The sequence below is a fragment of the Chelonoidis abingdonii genome, chromosome 11, assembly GCF_003597395.2.
Source record: "Chelonoidis abingdonii isolate Lonesome George chromosome 11, CheloAbing_2.0, whole genome shotgun sequence".
NCBI lineage: Eukaryota > Metazoa > Chordata > Testudines > Testudinidae > Chelonoidis > Chelonoidis abingdonii.
The window spans coordinates 62,910,234-62,932,144 of NC_133779.1; the positions used below are offsets into that span (position 1 = coordinate 62,910,234).

At 53.2% G+C, this 21,911-nt stretch overlaps 2 protein-coding genes across 4 annotated transcripts; both read left to right on the forward strand.

Moving 5' to 3' along the window:
* Nucleotides 1-266: 266 nt before the first annotated feature.
* Nucleotides 267-3,281, forward strand: APOE (apolipoprotein E). Its single transcript, XM_032770527.2, has 3 exons — nt 267-337; nt 1,606-1,756; nt 2,199-3,281. Exons 1-3 carry the CDS (start codon nt 295-297, stop codon nt 2,830-2,832), a joined length of 828 nt encoding a protein of 275 aa, XP_032626418.1. The 5' UTR covers nt 267-294; the 3' UTR covers nt 2,833-3,281.
* Nucleotides 3,282-13,581: 10,300 nt separating this feature from the next.
* On the forward strand, nt 13,582-18,513 carry APOC1 (apolipoprotein C1). 3 transcript variants are annotated; one of them, XM_032770514.2, is made up of 4 exons: nt 13,582-13,675; nt 15,508-15,584; nt 17,087-17,237; nt 18,290-18,513. In XM_032770514.2, the coding sequence occupies exons 2-4, from the start codon at nt 15,530-15,532 to the stop codon at nt 18,354-18,356; spliced, it is 273 nt and encodes a 90-aa protein (XP_032626405.1). In that variant the 5' UTR covers nt 13,582-13,675; nt 15,508-15,529; the 3' UTR covers nt 18,357-18,513. The 3 variants fall into 3 exon arrangements, with proteins under 3 accessions (XP_032626405.1, XP_032626407.1, XP_032626408.1); XM_032770516.2 differs by having other exon boundaries at nt 13,584-13,675; nt 15,414-15,584; XM_032770517.2 differs by having other exon boundaries at nt 13,634-13,675; nt 15,444-15,584.
* Nucleotides 18,514-21,911: the final 3,398 nt, after the last annotated feature.

Here is a 21,911-nt window from a genome sequence, read left to right on the forward strand (position 1 = left end):
TCAAGGAGGCTGGAAAGGTACAGGCTTTGGGGCAGGCAAGGTTGAGCCCAGAGGAGTGGGAGGATGGATGAGGGGCAGCCCAGAGGTGAGGGCTGAGGGACAGGATTAGGGGTAGAGTGGATGTAGCCCACAGGGGCAAGGCCTTTCCCTGGGATGGGGTGGATGGCCTTGCAGATGGACCTGGCTTCCTACATGCTGTGCTGTGGGGGACTCATGAGGGGTGTTAGGTCCCACCCTTCCTGCCGTCATTCACCCCAGCCCCTTCCTTCTCTCCCTGCAGGCAAAGCTGCAGCCATGAAGGTTTGGATTGTGCTGCTGGGGGCAACCCTGCTGACAGGTAAATGGCTCGTTCAGTTCATCTCCCCACCAGGGCAGGGCTGGAAACTTCCCTTTGGGTGTCGATCAGGAGTAACCCCATTGGGGTCATGGGGACTGGTTCCCTTTTCATGCACCATGGTGTAAATCAGCAGTGTGACCCAGTGGGTAGGGGTCCTGCCTGGGGACTGCTGCTTTCTTTCCCCAGCACTGGGAGGGGAGTGGGGCCTGCTGGATTAGTGCTGGGAGCCAGGAGTCCTGGGTTCTAACCCTAACTCTGCTACTGACTTGCCCATGACCCTGGGTGAGTCACTTAGGCTTTGTCTTCATTGTCAAAAGCAGGTGTGTTTCCCAGTGGGAGACCTGACCCATGTTAACTGTTGCTATCAACTGTTACCACCAGGCAGTAAAGGCCAAGCCAAGCCTGTAATTTTACCATGAGATCAACCAGCAGCAGGGTGCAGCGCTGACCTGCCTAGCTACCTCCCGGTAAACAGTCCGGTGCCTTGTCTCCAACAGGAGAGTCCAGCAGGCTGGTGATTCCTATTGTGTGCTAGTTATTGCACTGTAAAAACACCACCTCTTGGTGTGAGGACACAGCCGCAACCCTTCCATGGCTCTGTGCCTCACACAGCTTGTCTGGTCTCTCTCGACTGGTGACCCCTTTCGGGGAGGGACTGTCTCCTACTGTATGTTTTGTACAGTGCCTGGCACAATGAGGCCCCCGATGCCTGCCAGGATCTGCAGCGCCCGGCACGACGGGCCCCCTGATCCCTGTGGGGGTCTGGGCGGCGCCCGGCACGACGAGGCCCCTGATCTCAGTGGGGTGTCTGAGCGGCGCCTGGCACGACGGGGCCCCCGAACTCGGCGGGGGGTCTGGGCGGCACCCGGCAGGATAGGGCCCCGATCTTGGCAGGGAGGTCTGGGCAGCGCCCAGCACGACAGGGCCCCCGATCTTGGCAGGGGAGTCTGGGCGGCACCCAGCACGACGGGGCCCCCGATCTTGGTAGGGGGTCTGGGTGGCGCCTGGTGCAACAGGGCCCCCGATCGTGGCCAGGGTCTGGGCGGTGCCCGGCATGACAAGGTCCCCGATCTTGGCGAGGGGTCTGGGCGGCGCCCGGCACGACGAGGCCCCTGATCTCAGTCAGTCTGAGCAGGGCTGGCAGGGATAAGGGGCTGGGTTACATGGACACCGGGTCTGACCCCCCCTGTGTGGCTCCAGGGCTGTAATGGCCTGGGTTACACAGAAGGTCAGACCTGACTCTTTACCTGCAAACTCTGCCCCTCCAGGCTGCCAGGCCAACCCAATCGTCCAGGATGAACCCAAGACTAAGTGGGAAGAGGCCGTGACCGTCTTCTGGAACTATCTTTCCAAGGTGGGACACGCCGCAGACAATGTGACCGCCCAGATCAAGAGCTCCCAGCTCAGCAAGGAACTGGAGTGAGTGACCCTGCGGCTCAGATTCAGATGGGTGGGGCGAGGACACAAAGCAGCAGGGGCCTGTGCCCCCTGGAGAGGATGACATTTCTGCTGGAAACAGTGCTGGGTTTTGGCTAAGTGCTGGGTGCCAGGCTGTGCTGAGAAGCACCGTGTTTGGCTGGTGCACACCATGCCTGTGGGTGTTGCTGCCACTTTGCCATAATGGCGGGTTGGGAGCATTCTTAGAACAGCATATGAGGGGGATGCCGAGTCAAGGGCCACAACCTGGGGCACAGAGGGGGTGATGTGGGGATCTTTGGGGAGTCCTCAGTGCCCTGATGGATAGCGGGGTTTGGATGAGTGTCACCATAGCCCTGCATGGGCTCATCACAGATACCATGGCCAGGGTGGGGGATGGTGCAAGCCAAGACACCCCAGCTCTGACTCCCCGGTCCCTCCCCAGCGGGCTGATCACCGACACCATGGCTGAAGTGGAGGTGTACAGAGAACAGCTGCGGGCCCAGCTCGGCCCCTATGCCCAGGAGGCTCAGCAGCGCCTGGGCAGCGAGGTGGCGGCGCTGACAGGGAAGCTGCGGGCTGACATGGAGGAGGCCAAGGGCCGGTTGGTGCAGTACACGGGTGACGTGCGCTTGATGTTCGACCAGAACCTGGAGGAGGTGCGGGCCCGAGTTGGCATGTACCTGCGCAAGCTGCGCAAGCGCCTGGGCAAAGATGCTGAGGAGCTGCGCCACAAGATGGCCACCTATGCCGACGAGGTGCAGGCCCACACTGGCCATCGGGTGGATGCTGTGCGCCAGGGCCTGCAGCCTCTAATCGACAGCATCCGTGACAAGGGACAGCAGCGTCTGGAAGCCCTGAGCCAGGCCATGGGTGAGCAGAGCCAGAAGGTGCGTGATAGCCTGGGCATCCGGGCCCAGGAGCTGCATGGGCACCTGCAGGAGAAGGCTGAGGAGATGCGGAGCTCCCTAGACCAGGCTGCTGAGCAAGTCCGCCAGTGGTTTGCACCCTTCCTGCAGGACGTCCGTGCCCAGTTACAGACCCTGGTGGAGAAGCTGCAAGGGAAACTCCAGCTGTAACAGCCCCTGCTAACCCCACACTGTGGCCCCCCGACAGCCCAGAGCCGTGGCAATTCAGGGGCGTGCATTCCCAGGCCACCACAGTACAGCCCTGCCCACTGACACCAAGCTAGCCACGGAGATCTGTGACTCCTGCAGCGAACAGGCATGAGTCACTTCACTTGCTAAGCCTGCTCCAGACCTCCCGCAGGGGCCCAGTTCTTCCTTGCCCCATGCATGAACCCCAGTGCACAGCCATTGCCACTCTGACCCTGCACTCACACTTGGGACTGAGCTGCTTTTATGCACGCCCTGGAGAAATGAGAGGGGATAACCTCTGCCCATCCCATTCTCCCCTCTCTAACCACAGCTGAACGTGATGCCCCTATCCCATCCCTGCTGTTTGATCTCCTGTGTTTACCAATGCTTCCACCTGAAACTAAATAAATTCCTGCTTTAGGCACAAGGTACGAGGGGCCTTTTCTGCTTTATGACCTAAATTTATGTGACACACACATTCAGATCCCCAGCTGCTGTCAATCAGCCGTAGCTCCATTGAAGTCAGTGGGGCCAGATCCTGGCCAACTGGCATCGTTCCATGGGTCACAGGTGCAAGAAGTCCTCCCATTGCCACCCCATATTGCATTGCTCCATTCAGCATTGACCAATATGGCCCCCTTGCTGCGATCCACTGTCTAGGCTGGCATATGGATGGGAGCATGGCAGCAGGAGTGTTTACCTCTGTATTTGGCACAGGTATGATCGCTGCTGGAATCCTGTGTGCAGTTCTGGGGCCCATAGTGCAGGAAGGATACTGATAAGCTGGGGAGGGTTCAGTCCAGAGAAGCGCCATGAGAGTGATTAAAGAATTAGCAAACCTGCCTTGTAGTGACAGACTCAGAGAGCTCAAGCTATTTAGCGTAACAAACAGAAGGTTAAGGGGTGACTTGACCCTGGTCTGTACTAATGGGCTCCTCAGGTCTCACACGCTCCAGTGGCTGGAATTTGAAGCTCGATAACTTCAGACTGGAAATAAGGTGCAAATTTTTACTGCCAACAGTAATAAACCATTGGACCAATTTACCAAGGGTCATGCTGGATTCTCTGTCACTGGCAATTTTTAAACCAAGATGTTTTTCTAATAGCTCTGCTCCGGGAATCACTGTGGGACAGGTCAGTGGCGTGTGCTATGCAAGCGGTCAGACTAGATGAGCAGAATGGTCCCGTCTGGCCTCAGAATCTATGAATTCGCTGTAAACATGGTATTGGTTCAGCTAATCTGATGAGTTCAGCAGATACTGGTGCCGCAGCAGGGTGTGACCAAACCCCCAGCCTACCTGCGAACACTCATTGCTGCTTTCCCCTGAATCCCCCCCTCAGCATCTGACGAAGTGGGTATTCACCCACGAAAGCTCATGCTCCAAAACGTCTGTTAGTCTTTAAGGTGCCACAGGATTCTCTGCTGCTTTTACAGATCCAGACTAACACAGCTACCCGTCTGATACTTGACCCCTCAGCTGTGTGCGGGATCCCAACAGATGCGCCCAACCACCCATACACAGACACGGCCCTTAGCTTGGGGCCCTCTGGGTTCTGACTTGCCCCAGATGCTTATCTTCCAGCACCTTCAGTGGGAAATGCTGCTAACCAGCCCCACCCCGATCCCTCCCTAAATACCCACAACCAAGTGTGTTGGGTAAGGTCTCTCATCATTGGCTCTGGGGGAGTTACATCAGCAGGAAATTTGGCCCATTGTGTTTCAAAGGACTTCCTCAGCTCTCCTCCAGCCCCACTGGAGAACACGCCCTCTCCCCCCGCCCCCCCCCAGTATCCCCACCGCAGCAAGTGTATCTGCTTCATGGATGGTTTCTTTGGGGTGTCAGGTGGAAGTTAAAAAGGTTCCTTCTCCCTTCACCATAATAGCAAACAAACAAGCTGTTTTTGTGAAGCCAGAGGCCCAGAGAACGAGCACATATAGGTTATAAACATCCCACGCTGTGCCCTAGAACACAGCTGTCTCTGGGCCTCTCAAGCCAAGCTGTGACTGTTCAACACACATTTATATTGGCTTCATCACAACCACAACTTTTCTAAGCACCAGGAAACTTCCTCAGGCAAAACAAAGTTCCGCTCCTGCCTCAGCATTTCAGCCCACACTTTCCCAGACAGCAGCGGCCTCTTTATTAGCCTTGTTATTCCAGCTAAACTCATGTCATTTGAGATGCAAATATGAGCCAATGGGGTGCCAAGTGCCTTTTACATTTCAGCTGGGGTTAAGTTCACATTGTCTCCCAAAGGGCTGGTGTTGGCAGCTCAGCTCAGGGCATGGGGACCCTGTATAAACAGCCCCATATGACCTGTCCTGCCCCACAGGCAGCTGCAACTCAGCTCAGGGCAAGGGGCCCCTGTATAAAGATCCCCTCAATGCCCCACCCCAGAGGCAGCTGAATTTTAGTGCCCCAAGAGGCGACCCTGGATAAACAACCCCCATGCCCTAGGCTTCATCTCAGTGCTGGAGGAGAGGGTGCCTCTGTAAACAGACCCTCTCATTTCTGGGCTCCACATACAAGTGGGGGCGAAATGTCTCTGTTGATGCTGGCGTGACCGCCCAACCCCCATCATAGGCTGTGGCTCCATGCAGACAGCAGCCTGCTCAATGGAGTAGGGTACAACTCCACCCCTACCTTTCCTGCCCTCCCCCCTGCCCATGCCCTCCCTCGGGCATAATTTGCCATTGCCCTGCACCATCCACAGTCACTCACACCACTGGCAATTGCTGCTGGTCTGACTTACTGTGCCCTGGCGGAGAAGACTGGACAGAAGTGACACCTTCAGAACAGGTTTTCGAGGGGTAGCCGTGCCAGTCTGTGTCAGTAAACCCACAAGGATGCCGTATGTTTACCTTCAGGCCAGGGGCTAGCTAGGCAGCATAGGCCTTAGTTCACACTAGTGAAAAGTGGATGCACTTCCTTTTTCTGGTGTGAGCAACCACACAGTGGGGCAGGGAGCTGGGCACAGGCTATTTTATCTTCCCCTGTTCTCAGCAGCTGCAAAGCCACCTCACAAACAGTAATTCACAGTGGCTGATATTGCTAAGGCAGAGGCATCGCCAGGGGCCGCTGTCACGCACACATGCTTCCAAGTGCTTAAGGTCGGAGCAAGTTTTGGCTCTTGGGAAGCTATGCCGTGTGGCTGTTAGTTTGGGACTATGCAAAGTTCTGCCTAGAGGCAGCTTTGGGAGCCAGGGAGCTGTGCAAGGAAGAGTGGTGCCAGGGGAACTAGTGGTGATTCCTGGGAGAAAGGCTTTCCCGACGTATTGTTTGTTTACCATCATTCCAGGAATAGGTGTTGGTGGGTAAATAAAGCCGGTTCAACTTAAACTATACCCAGGTTCCATGTCCACTAATAATCAGACATGCCGGGCCTGGGACATCTGCTGCCACTGTCTGGAAGTGATGCACCGTACTGGGCTCAGTGCAGGGGGAACTGGGTGAAAGAATGTGGCCTGTTTTAGGCTGGATAGAATGGTCCTGTCTCGGGCTCTGTGAGTGTAATGCTGACAGACCCTGGTCATCAGTGGGCAGGATCAAACCTGGGACCTCAGTGCATGAGCCTCTACAGCAGTGGTCCCCAATGCGGTGCTCGTGGGTGCCATGGCGCCCGCTGGGGCATTTATGTGTACCCACCAAGTGCCCAGCAGGGGAGAGAAGCTGCAGTCCTGTGCCTGCCAAGGACAGAGAACTCTGGGGCTGCAGGCTGTGGGCGCCGGTGTTCTTGGTCCCTGGCAAGCATGGGGCTGCAACTTCTCTCTGGCTTCTCTCTGTGCTGCCCAGAACTGCCAAAAAAACCCAACCAAAAAAACTACCTGCTCAGACTCTGCCACCCCAAGAATGGATGGAATGCCACCCCAGGCACATGCTTGCTCCGCTGGTGCCTGGAGCCAGCCCTGTATGTGAGGATTCTTCCACTGCACTGATACTGCTGTTTTCTCGTGCTTTGCGATATATTGTTTTTTTAACATTTTGTCCCAAAATGAGTGGTTCAAATAAAAGACAACATGCATATTATTTCAACACAGAGTGGGAAGAATCCTATTGTTTTATTGAAAATAAAGGGAAATGTGTTTGCTTATTGTGCGGTGGTGGTGTTGCAGTGCCGAAAAAACATAATGTCGAATGCCATTTCCAAACTAATCGCAGCTCTTCTCACATTAGCCATCCGCTTAAATCTGAGCTGAGAAAGGTTTGATTTGAATTGATTAATTTTCTTCTATCTGCCCAGCAAGCTGCTTTCACTAGATAAGAGGTAAAGTCTAAAAGTGCTGCTATTGTTTCCTTTACAATTACTCATTTGCTCTCAAAGAAGAAAGAACCCTTTCAAGATGGTGAATTGAGAAGCATTTTTGATTGGTGCTGGTTGCCTGTTTCAAGAATTTCCTAATAAGCATGAGATTTTGTCGGCAATACAAGACTTGCAGGTATCAGACAACACAGTTACGAGGAGGATACATGCAATTTCAAGTGACATGAAAACTCAGCTAACGGATGACTTGGAAATCTGTGACTGGCTTTCACTGCAGTTCGATGAGTCGACAGATATATCGGATACAGCGCAGTTGGCAATTATGGTGAGGATGGTATTTAGTGACTTCACCGTACAAGAAGAGTTACTAAAAGTATTACCTATGAAAGGGCCAACAAAGGGTGAGGACATCTATAATTTATTCAAATCATACACAACATCAATTAGTATGCCACTACACAAACTGTCTGTGATCACCACTGATGGGGCACCAGCAACGATGGGCAACTCTGCAAGAAGAATGAATCATTTTTGAACTTTATGTCTTATCATTGCATTACCCACCAAGAAGCTTTGTGTGTCAAAGATCTTTCTTTTCAACACGTCATGAATGTTGTTATTAAAATAATTAACTCTATTCAAGCGAAACCTTTGCAACACTGACTTTTTAAGGCCTTGTTGGAAGACATTGATGATAAACAATCTGATCTTATCTTGCACACAGAAGTATGATGGCTGAACAAAGGTAAAGTTCTTGCATGTTTTTTAAGCCTAATTGAAGAGATCAAAGAATTTCTGAAGTCCACAAATCAGAACTTCGAGCAACTACAAGGCTCCAGCTGGTTAATGGACTTGGCTTTTCTTGCCGACATCACTGACAAATTGAACATTTTAAATCTTGAGCTCCAGGGAAAAGATAAACATGTGGCTTAAATGATAGGTTCTGTAAAATCATTCAAAGCAAAACTGATCTTGTAGATGTCACATATGAAGACGAAGTCTCTCATACATTTCCTAAGCATGAAGAAAATGGTACGGGACAGTGATTTTAACCCTTCACCAGTTGTTATTCACATTCAAACACGTCTGGAACAATTTGAAAAGAGATTTCAGCAGTTCACAATCATTGAGCTTGTCGTTGCCTTTCTTGTGAATCCTTTTACTTGCCAAACAGAGGTAACAGAAATGGCTACATCAATTGCAAATCTCATTCAAGTAAGAACAGAAGACGCAGAACTGGACATTTTGGAGCTTCAAATTTATATTGTTCTAAAATCCTACGCAACAGATGAAAACTTTTGGAATCTGGTTTACCAGAAGAAGTTTCTCGCCTTAAAAAATGTAGCATACAAAATAAAATCTTATTTGGTTCCACTTATCTGTGCGAAGTTCTGTTTTCAACAATGAACATCATAAAAACATAATACAGATCTTGGCTTACAGAGGCCCATCTTGACGATGGCTTACGAATGGGAATATCATCCTACTCTCCCAACTATGAAAAATTGGCTGAAGAAATGCCGTGCCAAAAATCACACTAACTTTATTAGAAAAACCATGTGAATTAATGATACCTATTTTCCATTAATTGCTGATGTGCATGTATGATTATCTTGTGATTAACTTTTTTCATTTTTGTTTGTTTGTTTATTGAAATCCAGATACAAGTAACAAAACAAAGAATATTTTTAATTAACCATAACTGGCTATCTATGTTAAAGTAAGAATAATAAATATATTTGGACCAGCAGTTCAACAATGTTTTACTTTTTTAAAATAAATAAGATGAAAACTGTTTGTGATATTTATTTTGTAAAAACTCCTTAATTTTTCTTACAGATAGGTAAAAAAGAGCAAATTCACATGGTAAGATGAAAAAGTAATTGCCAAATAATTTAATTAATAACCTTTACATGTAGAATTACCTTTTAAATCTTATGGATTCATATATTATATAATATTAAATATGATTTTTTTTGTATTATTTAATGTACAAATACAAAATAAGCCTTGAAAAATTGTTGGCGCCTGTTGAGCTAAAATCCACCTGGCTGTTAGCTAAGGTTGTAGAGTAGACTCATTTTATCTCTCTAACCCTCACCCTAACTCAGGGTATGGCTACACTTGGCATTTCAAAGCGCTGCCACGGCAGCGCTGCGGGAGTGTGAGTGTGGTCAGAGCGGCAGCGCTGGGAGAGAGCTCTCCCAGCGCTGCACGGAAACCACATCCTTTACGGGTGTAGCGTGCAGCGCTGGGAGCCGCGCTCCCACCCTGATTACACTGAGGCTTTACAGCGGTGCATCTTGCAGCGCTCAGGGGGGTGTTTTTTCACACCCCTGAGCGCGAAAGTTGCAGCGCTGTAAAGTGTGAGTGTAGCCAAGCCCTCAGTGGTCTAAGTGCCACTAGATGGGACACAACGCCACACCCAGGAGGTGTGTGTGTTACATGAGCACCTAGCCTCTGCTGCAGTCCAGGGCTGTGGGTTTGTCTTAGGAACACCAGGTGCTGGGGCCCATCTGGGGCATTTCTAGGCCGAGCCTTTGGAAAGTGCTGGTGCCATCTGACTTTGTTTTGCAACCAGCACTGGGGTTTGGCTTGTGAATGACTCAGCCACGACCTGAGCTTTCACAATCCGAAACCTCAAGCTGAAAAAAGAAAACACTAGGGAGGGGAGGACGGAATTGGGTTTCTCAGCAAAAACAAAGCCTTTCCCAATGTGGGCTGCTTATACGAAAATAAGGAGCTGGCCATACAGACTTTGCCAGGAGGGGTTACTAGCGGGCAGAGCTCAAGCAGCCTGGAGAAGAGGGTGTGAGACTGCAGGGGGATGAACTGAGCTTCAGAGCAGTGAACGCAGATAACCCCCAGCTCTAGCAGAGCTCTTCCCAGCCAGGCCCCACAGGGACCCCTTTGTGCTGCCGTCAGCCTGGGGCGCCCACCCCAGTGGAGTTAGGCAGAGACAGCGATGGAGCTGGCATCCCCTGGGGTGGGGAACTGGCCAGTGGGGGAAGGACTCAGCATGGGGTGCACTTCCTTTCCCTGGTCACAGGAATTTGCCCTCCTGCCGAGGGTCTGAACAGTGCAAATGCCTGAGGGAGGAGGAAGGGGGAGGGGGAGGCAGCTGCAGAGGAGACAAAAAAGAGATTCCTTAGGGAAAGGCTGTTGGGAAACAAGTCCTAACACTGGCTGGGGAGAGATTCGGGAAACGGGAGTGAGGGGTGGTCCTAGGGTTGCCAGTTTTGGTTGGACAAATCCCTGCGGATTTCCTCATGACACAATCTTTAATTAAAGATTAAGCTTTAATTCCTGGAGCCTCCAGGACAATTCCTGGAGGGTCGGCACCCAGGGAGGAGGGCTAGGGCTCTGTGAGCTGGGAAATATCCTCCTGGGGGAAGGCTGGGAGCCCTAGAGCTGGGATGGGGGGCGGGGTCTGTGAGCTGGGGAGATCCTCTCCTGGGGGAAGGACTGGGAGCCCCAGATCTGGGGACGGGGGAGGTCTGTGAGCGCAGGGAATCACTTGCCTGGGGAGGGGCTGGGAACCCCAAATCTGGGTGTGTGTGTCTGTGAGCTGGGGGGATCCTCTCCTGGGGGGAAGGGCTGGGAGCCCAGGGGGTGGGGTCTGTGAGCTAGGGGGGATCCTCTCCTGGGGGAAGGGCTGTCAGCGCAGGGAATCACTTGCCTGTGGGAAGTGTCAGGAGACCCATCACTCCAGCTTTGCTGGGCCACCCTATGGACAGGTAGGAGGCTCCTGACAATGGAGTTTTCCAGCAGCGCCTCCAACCAACCACCTCCACTCCTAAACCAGGTTGCCCACACCAAAGCAGCAGGACCCTGGCTCAGTTCATACAGCTCCTGGCAGGCACTAGATGCTCTTAGCGCAACTCTGGCCGAATAGGTCTTTCCTCAAAGGTTCCAGGAAGCCTTGAAGTCCACAGACCTTGGATCAGAGACAGCATCTGCAGGTGGGGCCGGCTGGGTCAGTCACAGCCTGGCCCTCTGTCCCTGAGGGTGGGTAGACTAGAGGGGATGTCCCTGCATGTGGGCATCGACTGTCAGCATTAACAACAGCCCCCACCCCAGGGCATGCGTGGATTGTACGGGATGAGCCCCCTGCCCCAGAATAGACTCTAGGGGACCATCCCAGCCCCTTTCTCTCCCTTCCCCTGCACTTTTTAGAATCATAGAACATCAGGGTGGGAAGGGACCTCAGGAGGTATCTAGTCAAACTCCTGCTCAAAGCAGGACCAATTCCCAGACAGATTTTTGCCCCAAATTCCTAAGTGGTCCCTCAAGGATTGAACTCACAAGCCTGGGTTTAGCAGGCCAATGCTCAAAGCACTGAGCTATCCCTCCTCCATCCTTTCACTTTTCCTGTCCTGACTGACTTTCTTTAACCTCCCCGCGCGCCCCCCCCCCCCCCGTGTCCATCTGTCTGTGTCCGTCTTGCTCGACAGAAGTGGCATAAGTTTCACTGAAGCTGTGGTTTACAGTAGGTTTGTTTAAGGTGATAAAAATATGGATGAAGCTGAACTGAAATGACTCCTGAGCTTGCAACATTTGGTGTGTTTTCTTACATCTCCAGCTCCTGGAGTCCTGTGATGTATGGGAGACTCTTGGCTTTAATTTAAACAAATCCAGTACATTTCTGGCCCCTTGGCTTTGGAGAAAAACTGGAACATGCTACCACAACAGGCTCAGACACCAGAGGGCAAAGCAGGAGGCAGCGCTGGGGGAGGGGGGACTAGTGGAGGCTACAGCCACCCAAAATTTGCCTTAGCCCCCACCTCCCTTGACCATAGCAGCTGCTGCTCTCCAGCCACCCAGCTCTGAAGGGAGAGCAGTAAGAGCAGGGGCTGCTGACTTGGCGCTCAGTTCCAGCAGCAGCAGAGAAGTGAGCCTGAGTGGTGGGCTGGGGTGCCTGAGAGCAGCCCCCAGCCTGTGTCCCCACCCATCAGGGTGCACTGTCCAGGGCAGGAGGGTCTGCGCTCCCCACAGAGGCCCAGACTGACCCGTTCTGGCCCAGGTTCCTGGGCCCCTCCCACTGCAGTCGCTGCTCCCGAAGCCTGGTTCCTCTGCCTGGGCAGCTCTTACTGGTTGTGAGCAGCCAGCACCCTGGCCTCTGAGCCGGCAGGGGGCAGGGCCATGGAGAGGGATGGGGTCCTCATGGCAAGGACGGGCAGAGCTCCCCGTTTTGTCTGGCCCATCTCAGCCCCGCTCCCCCCACCAGGATGAGGCTGGTGCTGCACCATATTATCATTACTGTTATTACCACAGAGCACAGGGCCCCTAGTACCCCATTGCGTTAGGTGCTGCACAGACAGAGCAAAGAGCTAGTCGCTGCCCCATGGAGCTTACAGCCCTAGTATCAGAGCAGAGACGCTGCCTGGGGGAGCGCAAGATACTGGGTTTACAGCTTCATGGCTTTTCAGCTGAGCTCCTGTTTCCTCGGGGTCTGGTGCATGCGATTGGCCTTGGGGGGCTGGCGATCCTGAGGGCAGGGGCGGCTCCAGGCACCAGCGCTCCAAGCATGTGCCTGGGGTGGCAAGCCGCAGTGCGGGGGGGGCGCGCTCTGCCAGTCACCGCTAGGGCGGCAGGCAGGGTGCCTTCCGCGGCTAACCTGCGGAGGGTCCACTGGTCCCACGGCTTCGGTGGACCTCCCGCAGGTGTGCCTGTGGAGGGTCTGTTGGTCCCACGGCACACCTGTGGGAGGCCTGCCGAAGCCGCGGGACCAGCAGACCCTCTGTGTGTGGGGCGGCAAAATGTCTAGAGCCGCCCCTGCCCGAGGGGGTGCTGACACACTACCTGGCACCAGTGTAAGCCCCCCCGCAGCTAAATGGGTGCTTCTGGAGGATAATAACAGAGAGTCCCAGCTGACACACTGGGTGTGACCCCCCCCCCACACCCTGCTGCACCTGGGGGGGGAGTAGCTGGATCTGTGCCACAAACAAGGTGCTGGAGGGGCACACTGCCCCTTCCCTGCTCCATGCTCATTGTCTGTTTGCTCCAGACCACACCCCCCGAGACCCCCCCCCACGCCTTCCTGGCTTCACTCTGCCCCTGCTCCCTGCCTCTTGCCCTTCACCTCCCCTGCCTTTGCCCCCTACTCCCTTCCCTTTTCTTCTCATTTAGTTGATCTCCTCCTACTAAATCCAGCCAAGCCGAGCCACCAAAACGTGCCATTTGCCTCGAGTGCCTTGGTCATTGTGCTGGGCTGTTCGACCCCCTTCCCACGCCCTGTGGCTGCCTGGCAGGGCCTGTCCCCCATGCTGTTTGTGCAGAGCCTGGCACCCCTGGTCTCGGGAGTCCTTAGGTATGGCCATAAGGCCCTTGAATTGTAATAACAGCTCTTCACACCGCAGGCTGCGCCTCAGCTGGGATTTCATTTCCCCATGGCACAGACTAATAATTAAGAGCCTTGGAAGGGCAGGGAGGGAGGGACGGCAGGGCTGAGGTTCCCCCCCACCAGGCAGAGGGGGCGGATGACGGAGGCAGTATGGTTTATAGGGAGCTGGAGCTCGGGAGGCTGCATCCCAGCTGCAGAGATTGCTTAATTCCAGCTGCAGTGAGTGGGGCTGGGCTGGTGTTTGGGGCTCAGTGGGGCTGGGGTGGCGTGCAAAGAGGGGAATGGGGGCTCGTTGGCCAAGATGGGGGACCTAGTGTGTAGAGGCGGGAGGTTGGGAGGGGAGTCTGGAGGACCTGGTGTGGAGAGGAGGTGGCTCGGTGGGGTGAGGAGAGGGAGAGGGGCCTGGGGGATACATTTCAGTAGATTGCAGGCTTGGGGCTGAAACTCCCTGAGTGGTGGAAGTGGGGTCTCTGTAGAGAGGAGGCAGTGGGCTCCATGTGAGGTGGGAGGGGTGTCTGTGTGTGTGTGTGGGGGGATCAGGGGTACTGGAACAATTCTTTTACTGGGCGTGACATTGAACGAAACTGCAAACACTGGATATAATGGAAACCACTTCAGCAGCACCCCTAGTTCTAGCACCTATAGGGGGACCACTGTAGGATCAGGAGAGTAAGTGGGGTCTGTGGGGCGATGCAGTGGAGTCCATGTGGGGTGGGGAGGTGTCCGTGTGTGGGGGCACTGTAGGATCGGGGAGGAAGTGGGGTCTGTGTGGGGCGAGGCAGTCGGGTCCATGTGGGTCTGGGAGGGAGGGGGTGTCTGTGTGTGTGGGCACTGTAGGATCAGGGGAGGAAGTGGGGTCTGTGGAGAGGGAAGGCAGTGGGGTCCATATGGGGCTGGGGGAGGGGTCCATGTGAGGTGGGGGTTGTGTGTGTGGGGGCACTGTAGGATCAGGGGAGGAAGTGGAGTCTGTGGAGAGGGAAGGCAGTGGGGTCCATATGGGGGTGGGGGAGGGGTCCATGTGAGGTGGGGGTTGTGTGTGTGGGGGCACTGTAGGATCAGGGGAGGAAGTGGAGTCTGTGGGGAGGAGGCAGTTGGGTCCATGTAGGGTAGGGGGGTGTCCATGTGGGGGGGCACTGCAGGATCCGAGGAGGAAGTGGGGTCTGTGTGGGGCGAGGCAGTGGGGTCCACGTGGGGTGGTGGGGTGTCCTTGTGTGTGGGGGCACTGTAGGATCAGGGGAGGAAGTGGGGTCTGTGGGGAGGAGGCAGTTGGGTCCATGTGGGGTGGGAGGGTGTCCATGTGGGGGGGCACTGCAGGATCAGGTGAGGAAGTGGGGTCTGTGTGTGGAGATGCAGAGGGATCCATGTGGGGTGGAGAGGTGTCCGTGTGGGGGGGCACTATAGCGGATCAGGGGAGGCAGTGGGGTCCATGTGGGGTTGGGGGGGTGTCCGCGTGTGTGGGCACTGTAGGATCGAGGAGGAAGTGGGATCTGTGTAGAGGGAAGGCAGTGGGGTCCATGTGGGGTGGGGGCTTGTGTGTGTGTGGGCACTATAGGATCAGGGGAGGAAGTGGGGTCTGTGAGGAGGAGGCAGTTGGGTCCATGTGGGGTGTCCATGTGGGGGGACACTGGAGGATCAGGGGAGGAAGTGGGGTCTGTGTGGGGCGAGGCAGTGGGGTCCATGTGGGGTGGGGGGTGTCCCTGTGTGTGAAGGCACTGTAGGATCAGGGGAGGAAGTGGGGTCCATGTGGCGCTGTGTGGGTGTCCACGGGGGGGCACTGTAGCGGATCAGGGGAGGAAGTGGGGTCTGTGGGGAGGGGAGGCAGTGGGGTCCATGTGGCGCTGGAGGAGGTGTTCATGGGGGGGCATTGCAGGATCAGGGGAGGAAGTGGAGTATGGGGGGGCAGTGGGGTCCATGTGGGGTTGGGTGGGTGTCTCAGCGAGGGCTGTGTAACCCCTAGCCAGAGGCACTGGCTGGGACCCTTCCCCAGGATAGGTCGGTGCATTTGGGACCAGTCTCGAGGTCACATCCACCCTCCCCGCCCCACCGCACAGGGACTCGCCAAGCCCAGTGACCATGCGGTCCGCAGTGTCCATCGCTCTGATCCTCGTGGCTCTGACGGTCCTGGCAGGTAAGAGCCCCGATTCCTCAGGGAAACAGGGCTGGGGGAGCGGGGGTTTCAGAGCCTGGGGGAGGAGATCCTGCATGTGAGAGGGGAGGGAGAGGCCGGGGAAGGGTGTGGGCCAGGGCAAGAGGGGAGCAGAGAGCATGTCAGACCAGTCTGTCCTGTCTCTGCCTCGCCCATGGTGGGCAGGACTGATCTTTGCTGCGTGTTCATGCAGCGCCCGCCACCATGGGACCAACAGCTGCCCTAGCAACACCTCAGTAGAGATTATAAATAAACGTGGCTCAGGGATGCCTGGGATCTTGTCTGCAACAGCTGGGCTCATTGAAACCAGGGCCATGCATTTTGTGCCTGCAGTGTGCCAGGTGTGTGTGCACATGCGTGCAATGTGCCAGGGTGTGCGTGGATGTACAGTATACTCTGTGTGTGCATGCACACTGTGCCGTGTGTATGTGTGTGTGTGGGTAAAACCACAAATAGGAGCAGCTCCACATCTGAAGCAAATTACATCTCTGAGCTGCCAGAACCAAACAGTAGCATCTGGCAAAGGCAAAAAGCTCCACAGGCTGCTACTCAGCAACGCAGCTCCAAGCACCCCAGTGTCTGTGCAGAGTCTGGGGTGGGCAGGGCTAAGAGAGTGCGATGCCTGGTCTGGCATTTAAAGATGGTCAAGGGTCATTAATTTCAAGTAACATAAAGTCTCGCAGGGGCTCCAGAGCCCCGTACCAGAAGCAGAGAAGCTAACTGAAAAGGGCTGAGAGTTCACCCTGTGACAAGCATGTTTCAGAGACTGGAGAAACACCTCCAAGGCACAGAATGAGGAGATCAGGGCCCCATCATGCTGGGCACTGTACTGACCCAGGCACAGAGCTGAGCATTGTGAAAGTAGAATTAATTATATTGTAAAAATAAGAATGAATTAAAAAAATGTTGTCTGCACCTTTAAGCAAAATTGTTGGAATGTTGCAATCCAGGTGTCAGGAACACAGACATTAGCATAAAACAATTGCACCATTTAAGGGCAATTGGAAAAGTATTAGCCTTAGATCGATACCCGTTAGTAAGGATGTGGAATATGCATGCTGTGTCACAGGTGGTTTTTCCTGTCTGTTGCTTTCTTTGTCGCTTTGTCTAAACTCCTGCCCTTTCATCTGTATAAATAAGATAGTTTGTGTCTTGCATGGTGCTCACATTATCTGGGTGTATTAGCAGAGCGCTGTGCTAATAAACAGAGTGGTCTGACAAACTGTGAGTCCTGAGTCTGACTCTGACAGCATGTACATGCACGCATGCCCCGGCACATTGCATGCACATGCACACATGCACATGCACACACACATTGTACATGCACTCACACAAACACCCCTCCTTCTCCAGCACATTGCGCACACATGCACACATGGAACATTGTATGTGCACGCACATAAACACATGCCCTGGCACATTGCACGGGTGTGGTGGGTTGAGTTTGGGCAGTAGGCAGTCGCTGTTCTCCATCTCCCTTTCAGACTCTGCTCAGGTTGAACCGACAGAGCCAACCCTGACCCAAAAGTTTGAGAAGTTCCAGAACAAGCTGCAGGCCTTTGCTGAGAGCATTGCAGATAAAACCAAAGCCGCCTTCCAAGAACTGCATCACAGGGAGTTCAGCGAAAAGGCCCGGTGAGTCACTGGGGCCTCAGTGGGGAGGCAGGGCTTCTGCAGAAACCAGTGACACTGAGACTGTCCCCTAGAGCTAAGCAGAGATGGGGCCTGTTCCAGGATTGGCTGGGAGACTGAAGTGGCACATTGGGGATGCTTCAGGCAGGGTTTGTACTGGGGGAGGGAAGGTGCTGCTGGAGACCCTCTTCCCAGCCCCACCCACACAGTCAGCTCCAGTCAATTGTGCAGTGCCATGACCCCCTGCTCTGGTCTCACAGGACAGATGACATTGTAAATGATGTTGACATTTAAATTAGCATTGCTGAGCATCAGAGTTACCTCCTCAGTGAGATCCCCTTCAGGCTCTCTGCAGAGTCAGACAGATGTCACTGCGTTGGTCACGCTTGGGACAGATCCCCTCTCTTGGAGCTGAGGCAGGGACTGGCGCTCACTCTGTGTGTGCAGCACCTGGCACAACAGGAGCACCTGATCTCAAGACAGGACCGGTGCGGTGCTGGCAGGATGGGAGCTTGATCTTGGTCAGGGTCTGTGCAGCCCTTGGTGGCACTATGGAGCCCAATAGCTAGTGAAATATGAATAATGTATCATGTGAAGCAATCCCATGGGAAGTGCTGTGAAATCCTGCTGGCTGAAAGGTGCAGCGGATAAACTAGTACGATTTAGTTCACAGTTGGGACTGAGCTGGCCTCATTATCCTCACAGCTCCCAGGAGAGGCGGCTACACTAGAAAGGAAACACCCATTCCTTAGCCCTGTGTGAAAATCAGTGTAATTAACTATAATGACCAGGTGGCTGCTGAGATTTCCCAGCAGCTACCAGGCTCTGTCCCCAGAGGGATGCTGGTTCTATGAGCCGCCCCTAGATGGTAGTGTCAGAAATCAGGGCAGCTTTGCACTGTTCACAACAACAAAGCCCAGGGCTTCTCAGCCAGCCCCTTTGCAAAGCCCCCAGTCATCCCCATAGGAGCATCTATGGAGATGTGTGTGGGGGAAGGAAGTGCAGGATCCTAATACCACTGGCTGATGTTGCCTCTGCCTCCCCATGTCTTACAGGAACTGGTTCTCTGAGCAATTCCAGATCTTAAAGGAGAAGTTCAATGAGAAGTTTTCCAGGGACTGATCTGACTGAGAGGGTTTTTTCTGCAAAGTGCACAGGCAATTCCTGGGGTACAGGTCCCCTTGAAGAGATCATGCTGGGAGGGGAACCCAGGGTTGACATCCAAGTTCTGGTTTTCTGTTGCTTTTGTTGTAGCCATGAATAAATGCTCATTGCCTTAGTGCTGGGTTTGTATCCAGGGGTTGCTTGGTTGTTCCTGCACAGAACATGCTCATTATGTCTCAGCCTCACTTTGCTTTTTCCGTCCTGTTAGTCTCAGCGCCCCCTCCCGCTTGTCCCATGGATCACCTGAAATCATTCTCTGGTACCTGGTGTTCATGCAGTTCACGTTGCCTCTCATGTCAGCTCCCCTGCCCCTTACCTGTCCCTTTTCCAAACTGAGCAGGTTTTGCCTTTTGAGTCTGTCCTAACAGCCCAAGCCCAGTGATTTCTGTGCCACTGTTCTGAATTCCCTCCAGTTTGTCACCGCTCTGGGCCTGAGACCAGGATTCTAACTGCAGGACACAGCAGAGGATTTGGGACCTTTCTCGCACATCCCTGTCACTGTGACAACCTTTATTGCATGAGTGGCTTATATAGTTCTGGCCGACAGAAAATAGATCCATATACATGTGTGGCCACCGTTCTCCAGCTCTGGTAAAGGGTGCAGAAAAATTGTAGAGAGTGCAAAAAATACCTGCAAAAATTATCCGAATACACAAAACTCTTCCTAGAATAAAAGCCTCACAAGGAGCGACTGACAGGGCTAGTCTGTTTCACTGATTAAAAAGACTAGCAAGGGGTGACTTGATTGAGGTATAAAAACACATTCACAGAGGCAGCAGGGAAAAAATAGCGGATAAAGACAGACTAAGATCCAGCAGTTGGAAGTTAAAGGCAGACACATTTAAATTAGAAACCAGGTGCAAATTTGAACAGTGAAGGTAGTTACCCTTTGGCACAAACTCCCAAGGGAAGTGGTGGATTCTCCATCCCTTGATGGTGCCTTGGTGGAAGATGCTTTAGTCCAATGCAAGTTATTGAGCTCAGTGGAGGGGAACTGGGTGCAGTTCTCTGGCCTGTGTTATGCAGGAAGTCAGAGTAGATGATCTAATGGTCCCTTTGGGCTCAGTATTTATTAATGGAGCCAGAGGGTTACTTTTTTAAAGACTGACATTCAGGCAGAAGTGGCAAGGGGCGAGTGTCTTGGGAGTGAGGGTTGGGGTGTACAGTAACTCTTCACTTAACATCGTCCCATTACGTTGCTGATCAGTTAGTGTTCGATGAGGCTGTCAGTCTGTGGGTTCGACGAGGCCATCAGTCTGTGGATGGTAGGCTGAGGTTCCAAGGGCCCGTATGGAGCATTGGTGGAGGGTGGAGCATTGCACACAGGTCCTTCATCATGTTTGACACAAAGCGGGTTCCTTGATCCGTTAAGATCTCTTTGGGGATCCCTACCCTAGAGAAAATTTGAATTAATTCCTTCACTATGATCTTGGACATTGTGTTACGTAGGGGTATGGCTTCTGAGTATCAGGTGGTGTAGTCCAGACCAACAAGCACACACTGATGGCCTCGGGCCGGCTTCTCCAGTGGGCCTATCAGGTCCATGGCTATCCTTTCAAACGTGACTTCAATAATTGGCAAAGGTACTAGAGGGGCCCTTAGTGCAATGATAGGCTGTGTATTGACATTCTGGGCAGGAGCAATATTGTCCGACCTCCATATACCCTCCTGCTCAAAAGAAAATTCGTAGGATTCAGTCGAGGGTTTTATCTATTCCTAGATGTCCTCCACACAAATGGTTATGAGCTAGGTCCAACACTGCTCCCTGGTGTCTTTGAGGCACCAGGAGCTGCTTCACTTCTTGCTCTTGCATTTGGACTACTCTATATAACAGATCCCTTCCTATCACGAAGTATGGCCCTGGGCCTTTGTGTTTCCCCTCCACTGGAACTCCATTCACCTCAACTACCACCTTTCTAATATTGTCATACAGCGGATCATTGGCTTGGTCTTGCTTAAAATTTCTAAATGAGGGCCCAATATGCTCAAAACCAAGGGGACCTATTTCTGTTTCCCTTCCAGGGTTGGCCTCAGTGAAACTGGGTCCAACTTCTGATTTGTCAGCAACCTGAGTTGCCTCCATGCCAGCTGGACAAGATTGCCTCCTTACGAATGCAACCTTCTGGTTCCTAGCCAAGATCCTGGTTCCCAACCTTTTGTCCGCCCTCCTCTCTTGCCTAGTTTTCCAGGGCTTCCCAGTTTCAGAGAACAAGTCCTGGGCACATTCAGAGAAAAATGGGAGAGGACCTCCTACTGAGGCCACAGTATCACTCCTGGGGTCACTATCCTCCTCGCGGCCACCCCCCAGAAGTAGATTCCCAAACCCTGGGAAGTCTTGTCCTATGAGGACTGGATATGGGAGTTTAGGGACCACCCCCGCCATCACCTGTGTGGTACTCCCCTGAACTTCAATTTGTACAGAGATGATTGGATAGTAGTTGACAATGTCATGTACACAGCTTATCCCTGCGTGTTTGGCCCAAGACAATTGGTCCTGTCTCACTAGTTTCCTTGAGACCAGCGTGATGGCACTCCTGGAGTCCACCAATGCAATGGTCTTTATGCCATTCATCTTAACCTGTACCTATGTGTGTACGTATGTGGGGTCATCACAACCCCCACAGGTTAATTAAGCCACATTGGCCTGCACGATCACCCAGGTTGCATTGCATGGGCTCCTCAGTGTTAGGACATTGGGCCTCTGTATGCCCTAGTTCTCCACAAACATAACACTTATATCCCACTTGGGAAATTCCCCTATTCTTTGGGCTATTGAGTCTTACCCCACGACCCTCTCTCCCCAGTCCCCCAAATCCCTTTGCAGACTCCGACCGTTCTTCAGCATCCTTTCTCCCTAACAAAGTTCTGCCTGACCTTTCAGGAGTCCGGTCCTTCGGAACGGGGACTGACCTCTTGATTTGGCGCATTTCTTCCCTGGTCATTCGAGAAAGTTCGTTGGCCATTAACTGTCTTTCTATGAGGGCAACTACATCGTCATAAGAGGAGGGGTCATTTTGGCTAATCATCCTCGTAGGTCTGGTGGTAATCCTCTCATGAACATGTCCAGCACTATGATTTCTATAATCTTCTCCACTCTGTGGATCTCAGGGTGCAGCCACTTCCGCGTTAGATGGATCAGATCGAACAGTTGTCACGGCACCTTGCTGTCCTGGTACCTCCACTCATGGAACCTCTGGGTCCTTATAGCTGTCATCACTCGGGATCTCATCAGGATCTCTGCCTTCAACTGGGGATAATCTGTGGCTGCTTCTGCTGCCATGTTGCAGTAGGCCTTCTGGGCTTCCCCACACAGGAAAGGGGCAAGGATTCTGGCTCACTGGTCTTGGGGCCAGGCCTCATGTAAGGCCGTTTTCTCAAAGGTGAGAAGGTACACCTCCACATCATCTTCCATCGTCTTCTTTTGCAGGTAACTGCTGACTCTTAGGGGTCGCATCTCATTAAGGCCATGTGCCAGAGTGGTCAGGGCCTTCAGCTGGCTCATGACCTCCTGCA